General features: G+C 55.0%; 1 protein-coding gene across 2 annotated transcripts; it reads right to left on the minus strand.

Annotated features, from left to right (window-relative positions):
• Nucleotides 1-200: 200 nt before the first annotated feature.
• On the minus strand, nt 201-7,273 carry IBA57 (iron-sulfur cluster assembly factor IBA57). 2 transcript variants are annotated; one of them, XM_072131943.1, is made up of 3 exons: nt 6,988-7,273; nt 2,416-2,747; nt 201-832 (listed from the first exon to the last, which is right to left on the minus strand). In XM_072131943.1, the coding sequence occupies exons 1-3, from the start codon at nt 7,245-7,247 to the stop codon at nt 441-443; spliced, it is 984 nt and encodes a 327-aa protein (XP_071988044.1). In that variant the 5' UTR covers nt 7,248-7,273; the 3' UTR covers nt 201-440. The 2 variants fall into 2 exon arrangements, with proteins under 2 accessions (XP_071988044.1, XP_071988045.1); XM_072131944.1 differs by lacking the exon at nt 6,988-7,273 and adding an exon at nt 6,862-6,981.

The following is a 7,273-nucleotide window of genomic DNA, read 5'->3' on the forward strand; positions in this document are numbered from 1 at the left end:
TCAATTTCACTGGTTGGCCCCAGGCACCCCAGTCCGACCCTGAGCCTGGGAAGCAGGCCCTGGGTAGGTAGATGGATCTACAGGAGCACAAACACAGAGCAGCTCCACACACAGCCACACCCTGCTCTAATGAGCTGCACTCACTATTCTGCTGCAGTCACTGTGGGATGTTATATAGGGGTCTGGCCTGTAGAGGGACGTAGCAGAAGATGATGTCACTTTATTATACAATATATATCACACATAAATGTATATAAAAATATACCCCTGTAGTTTTTACATATATTATTACATCTTGGAGCTGTCAGTAAGGGCTCATCTATCTAATAGGGCCCTCTCACTTTAGTGATGCTTGAGCTCCTAATACTGTGTCAATTCTTCACGGTTTTCAGGACCTCTGCTTGCTGGGTCATGTGACACAGTCCTGTGTCTCCGCCTACTTATGCGCCATCTCCAGGAGGTGGCCACCACGCTGGCAAAGAGGGCGTTACTCTGACTGGAGCTCCTCCTCCCACTGTGATGTGAAGCTCCTCCTTCATACAGACAAGTCTGATCAGTGCCAGCCCCAGGTGGTCCACCCCGGCCCGGTACTTTCCGGCAGACTTCCCCGACGCTGTGGTGACCTCTGCCCCTGCGGCCTCAGGCGGCAGTGGAGATGATAGGTGCAGTGGCACCAGGCGCTTGCGGATGACCCCGGTGTGGTGGGTGCGCGCCGTCAGCTCCTGCCCGATGTAGCAGCCCTTAGAGAAGCTGATGCCATTCATGTAGACCAGGTTAGACTCCAGGGGTAATGCCTCACCAGGGGGCAGGTCCTTCACCCCCTCTGGGACCCCTGAAAGGAGAAGACCTACATGTCACATGACCACACCAAGAGTGATGTCATCTCCCACCACACTGTTTACTACGGTCACATCCGAACGGCAGTCTGAGGGGGTTGGGAGGGGTAGATCCCTAATATAGGGGGTGGGGATGTCACTCATGTAGAGAGCTGGGGGTGGCCATATTGGGGGTCACTCATGTAGAGAGCTGGGGTGGCCATATTGGGGGTCACTCGTGTAGAGAGCTGGGTGGGGGGGATACTGGGGGTCACTCGTGTGGAGAGATGGGGGCAGCCATACTGGGGATCACTCATGTAGAGAGCTGGGGGTGGCCATACTGGGGGTCACTCATGTAGAGAGCTGGGGGTGGCCATACTGGGGATCACTCATGTAGAGAGATGGGGCGGCCATACTGGGGATCACTCATGTAGAGAGCTGGGGGTGGCCATATTGGGGGTCACTCATGTGGAGAGCTGGGGGTGGCCATACTGGGGGTCACTCATGTAGAGAGCTCGGGGTGGCCATACTGGGGGTCACTCATGTAGAGAGCTCGGGGTGGCCATAGTGGGGGTCACTCATGTAGAGAGCTCGGGGTGGCCATACTGGGGGTCACTCATGTGGAGAGCTCGGGGTGGCCATACTGGGGGTCACTCATGTAGAGAGCACGGGGTGGCCATACTGGGGATCACTCATGTAGAGAGATGGGGCGGCCATACTGGGGATCACTCATGTAGAGAGCTCGGGGTGGCCATACTGGGGATCACTCATGTAGAGAGCTGGGGGTGGCCATATTGGGGGTCACTCATGTGGAGAGCTGGGGGTGGCCATACTGGGGGTCACTCATGTGGAGAGCTCGGGGTGGCCATACTGGGGGTCACTCATGTGGAGAGCTCGGGGTGGCCATACTGGGGGTCACTCATGTAGAGAGCTCGGGGTGGCCATACTGGGGGTCACTCATGTGGAGAGCTCGAGGTGGCCATACTGGGGGTCACTCATGTGGAGAGCTCGGGGTGGCCATACTGAGGGTCACTCATGTAGAGAGCTGGGGGTGGCCATATTGGGGGTCACTCATGTAGAGAGCTGGGGGTGGCCATATTGGGGGTCACTCATGTAGAGAGCTCAGGGTGGCCATACTGGGGGTCACTCATGTAGAGAGCTCGGGGTGGCCATAGTGGGGGTCACTCATGTAGAGAGCTCGGGGTGGCCATACTGGGGGTCACTCATGTGGAGAGCTCGGGGTGGCCATACTGGGGGTCACTCATGTAGAGAGCTCGGGGTGGCCATACTGGGGGTCACTCATGTGGAGAGCTGGGGGTGAGGATTACGCACCGTGCTGATATCTGTGGCGGATGTAGTCCATGTAGTCATGTGGAGAGCTGGGGGTGGCCATACTGGGGGTCACTCATGTGGAGAGCTCGGGGTGGCCATAGTGGGGGTCACTCATGCAGAGAGCTCGGGGTGGCCATACTGGGGGTCACTCATGTAGAGAGCTCGGGGTGGCCATACTGGGGGTCACTCATGTAGAGAGCTGGGGGTGGCCATAGTGGGGGTCACTCATGTAGAGAGCTGGGGGTGGCCATAGTGGGGGATTACGCACCGTGCTGATATCTGTGGCGGATGTAGTCCAGGACGGTTCCTATCTCCACCCCCGGCAGGATGTCCGCAATGTCCTGCCCTGTGGGTGCCACCACCCTACTACCCATCACTGGGCCCCTGGGGTCGGGAGCACAGAACAGGGCCAGCGGGCGTGGCTTCTCTGTAAGTTCTAGCTTCTTCTGGACGAAGGCCCAGACCGACAGCTCTGGACACGGACGCACATCCACCTTCTTACGGAAGTTATAGACCTGCAGATGGCGATGAATGGAGTCCACTGCTGCAGCATCACACTCCATGAGGAGGTCATGTGACCCATCCCCCTGACCCGGAACCCTGCAAAAAGAAATCGGGATCAGAAAAAGAACCGAGGAGCCTCCGACTATACAACATAACCCTGACCCTGTTCCAGGGCCCTGAAGAGCCTCCGACTACACAACATAATCCTGACCCTGTACCAGGGCCCTGAAGAGCCTCCGACTACACAACATAATCCTGACCCTCTACCAGGGCACTGAGGAGCCTCCGACTATACAACATAATCCTGACCCTGTACGAGGGCACCGAGGAGTCTCTACTTATACAACATAATCCTGACCCTGTACCAAGACACTGAGGAGCCTCTAACTACACAACACAATCCTGACCCTGTACAAGGGCACTGAGGAGCCTCTACTTATACAACATAATCCTGACCCTGTACAGGGGGAACTGAGGAGCCTCTACTTATACAACATAATCCTGACCCTGTACGAGGGCACCGAGGAGTCTCTACTTATACAACATAATCCTGACCCTGTACCAAGACACCGAGGAGCCTCTAACTACACAACACAATCCTGACCCTGTACAAGGGCACTGAGGAGCCTCTACTTATACAACATAATCCTGACCCTGTACGAGGACACTGAGGAGCCTCTACTTATACAACATAATCCTGACCCTGTACGAGGGCACCGAGGAGTCTCTACTTATACAACATAATCCTAACCCTGTACCAGGGCACTGAGGAGCCTACGACTACAGAACATAATCCTGACCCTGTACCAGGGCACTGAGGAGCCTCCAACTATACAACATAATCCTGACCCTGTACCAGGTCACTGAGGAGCCTCCGACTATACAACATAATCCTGATCCTGTACCAGGGCACTAAGGAGCCTCTGACTATACAACATAATCCTGACCCTGTACGAGGGCACTGAGGAGCCTCCGACTATACAACATAATCCTGACCCTGTACGAGGGCACTGAGGAGCCTCCGACTATACAACATAATCCTGACCCTGTACGAGGGCACTGAGGAGCCTCCGACTAAACAACATAATCCTGACCCTGTACGAGGGCACTGGGGAGCCTCCGACTATACAACATAATCCTGACCCTGTACCAGGGCACTGAGGAGCCTCCGACTACACAACATAATCCTGACCCTGTACCAGGGCACTGAGGAGCCTCCGACTACACAACATAATCCTGACCCTGTACCAGGGCACTGAGGAGCCTCCGACTATACAACATAATCCTGACCCAGTACAAGGGCACTGAGGAGCCTCCGACTATACAACATAATCCTGACCCTGTACCAGGGCACTGAGGAGCCTCCGACTATACAACATAATCCTGACCCTGTACCAGGGCACTGAGGAGCCTCCGACTACACAACATAATCCTGACCCTGTACGAGCGCACCGAGGAGCCTCTACTTATACAACATAATCCTGACTCTGTACCAGGGCACTGAGGAGCCTCCGACTACACAACATAATCCTGACCCTGTACCAGGGCACTGAGGAGCCTCCAACTACACAACATAATCCTGACCCAGTACCAGGGCACTGAGGAGCCTCCGACTATACAACATAATCCTAACCCTGTACCAGGGCACTGAGGAGCCTCCGACTACAGAACATAATCCTAACCCTGTACCAGGGCACTGAGGAGCCTCCGACTATACAACATAACCCTGACCCTGTACCAGGGCACTGAGGAGCCTCCGACTACAGAACATAATCCTAACCCTGTACCAGGGCACTGAGGAGCCTCCGACTATACAACATAATCCTGACCCTGTACGAGGGCACTGGGGAGCCTCCGACTATACAACATAATCCTGACCCTGTACCAGGGCACTGAGGAGCCTCCGACTACACAACATAATCCTGACCCTGTACCAGGGCACTGAGGAGCCTCCGACTACACAACATAATCCTGACCCTGTACCAGGGCACTGAGGAGCCTCCGACTATACAACATAATCCTGACCCAGTACAAGGGCACTGAGGAGCCTCCGACTATACAACATAATCCTGACCCTGTACCAGGGCACTGAGGAGCCTCCGACTATACAACATAATCCTGACTCTGTACCAGGGCACTGAGGAGCCTCCGACTACACAACATAATCCTGACCCTGTACCAGGGCACTGAGGAGCCTCCAACTACACAACATAATCCTGACCCAGTACCAGGGCACTGAGGAGCCTCCGACTATACAACATAATCCTAACCCTGTACCAGGGCACTGAGGAGCCTCCAACTACAGAACATAATCCTAACCCTGTACCAGGGCACTGAGGAGCCTCCGACTATACAACATAACCCTGACCCTGTACCAGGGCACTGAGGAGCCTCCGACTACAGAACATAATCCTAACCCTGTACCAGGGCACTGAGGAGCCTCCGACTATACAACATAATCCTGACCCTGTACCAGGGCACTGAGGAGCCTCCGACTATACAACATAATCCTGACCCTGTACCAGGGCACTGAGGAGCCTCCGACTATACAACATAATCCTGACCCTGTATGAGGGCACTGAGGAGCCTCCGACTATACAACATAATCATGAGCCTGTATGAGGGCACTGAGGAGCCTCCCACTATACAACATAATCCTGACCCAGTACCAGGGCGCTGAGGAGCCTCTGACTATACAACATAATCCTGACCCTGTACCAGGGCGCTGAGGAGCCTCTAACTACACAACATAACCCTGACCCTGTACGAGGGCACTGAGGAGCCTCCGACTACACAACATAATCCTGACCCTGTACCAGGGCACTGAGGAGCCTCTAACTACACAACATAATCCTGACCCTGTACCAGGGCACTGAGGAGCCTCCGACTACACAACATAATCCTGACCCTGTACCAGGGCACTGAGGAGCCTCCGACTACACAACATAATCCTGACCCTGTACCAGGGCACTGAGGAGCCTCCGACTACACAACATAATCCTGACCCTGTACGAGCGCACCGAGGAGCCTCTACTTATACAACATAATCCTGACTCTGTACCAGGGCACTGAGGAGCCTCCGACTACACAACATAATCCTGACCCTGTACCAGGGCACTGAGGAGCCTCCAACTACACAACATAATCCTGACCCAGTACCAGGGCACTGAGGAGCCTCCGACTATACAACATAATCCTAACCCTGTACCAGGGCACTGAGGAGCCTCCAACTACAGAACATAATCCTAACCCTGTACCAGGGCACTGAGGAGCCTCCGACTATACAACATAACCCTGACCCTGTACCAGGGCACTGAGGAGCCTCCGACTACAGAACATAATCCTAACCCTGTACCAGGGCACTGAGGAGCCTCCGACTATACAACATAATCCTGACCCTGTACCAGGGCACTGAGGAGCCTCCGACTATACAACATAATCCTGACCCTGTACCAGGGCACTGAGGAGCCTCCGACTATACAACATAATCCTGACCCTGTATGAGGGCACTGAGGAGCCTCCGACTATACAACATAATCCTGAGCCTGTATGAGGGCACTGAGGAGCCTCCCACTATACAACATAATCCTGACCCAGTACCAGGGCGCTGAGGAGCCTCTGACTATACAACATAATCCTGACCCTGTACCAGGGCACTGAGGAGCCTCTAACTACACAACATAATCCTGACCCTGTACCAGGGCACCGAGGAGCCTCCGACTACACAACATAATCCTGACCCTGTACAAGGGCACTGAGGAGCCTCTGACTATACAACATAATCCTGACCCTGTACCAGGGCACTGAGGAGCCTCTAACTACACAACATAATCCTGACCCTGTACCAGGGCACCGAGGAGCCTCCGACTACACAACATAATCCTGACCCTGTACAAGGGCACTGAGGAGCCTATAACTACACAACATAATCCTGACCCTGTACCAGGGCACTGAGGAGCCTCTAACTACACAACATAATCCTGACCCTGTACCAGGGCACCGAGGAGCCTCCGACTACACAACATAATCCTGACCCTGTACAAGGGCACTGAGGAGCCTATAACTACACAACATAATCCTGACCCTGTACCAGGGCACTGAGGAGCCTCTAACTACACAACATAATCCTGACCCTGTACCAGGGCACCGAGGAGCCTCCGACTACACAACATAATCCTGACCCCATGTCGTCCTGTAGACGCCTCATTACCCTCTGACCCGCACAGCGCCCCCTGCTGACTGTCTACATCCATAAACCTCTCTAAACCAAAGCCTTTTGCCAGAATTAAAGATGGCGGCCCCGCAGCGGCGTGCCAGTAACAACGTCATCACGTACCTGTACACAATGACGTCAAACAAGCTCCGCCCCTGCACGTTCAGGAGGTGCGCGTACATAGCGCCGTCCTTCAGCTGCTCCACGTCATTGGTGACCAGACCATGCAGGAAGCTGGCGGAGCCCGGGCCGCGGAGCCGGAGGAGACCCCGGAGCCCGGACAGCGGGAAGCAGCGAGTGCTGAGGCGGCGGACACCGGGCGGGAAGAGCGCAGCCACAAAGCGCGGCCTCATCGCGACAGCGGCCTGAAGGAGTGACGTCATCCCGGGGCACGTGACCACAACCGCCG

The sequence above is a fragment of the Engystomops pustulosus genome, unplaced genomic scaffold, assembly GCF_040894005.1.
Source record: "Engystomops pustulosus unplaced genomic scaffold, aEngPut4.maternal MAT_SCAFFOLD_179, whole genome shotgun sequence".
Lineage (NCBI taxonomy): Eukaryota > Metazoa > Chordata > Amphibia > Anura > Leptodactylidae > Engystomops > Engystomops pustulosus.

Bases quoted from the DNA above. Each gene is read 5' to 3' on its own strand.
- IBA57 (XM_072131943.1), bottom strand. From the start codon at position 7,247: ATGACGTCACTCCTTCAGGCCGCTGTCGCGATGAGGCCGCGCTTTGTG. The intron at 2,748-6,987 runs GTACGTGATGAC...TTCTTTTTGCAG, and splicing joins TTTGACGTCATTGTGTACAG to GGTTCCGGGTCAGGGGGATG. The intron at 833-2,415 runs GTGCGTAATCCC...TTCTCCTTTCAG, and splicing joins CCGCCACAGATATCAGCACG to GGGTCCCAGAGGGGGTGAAG.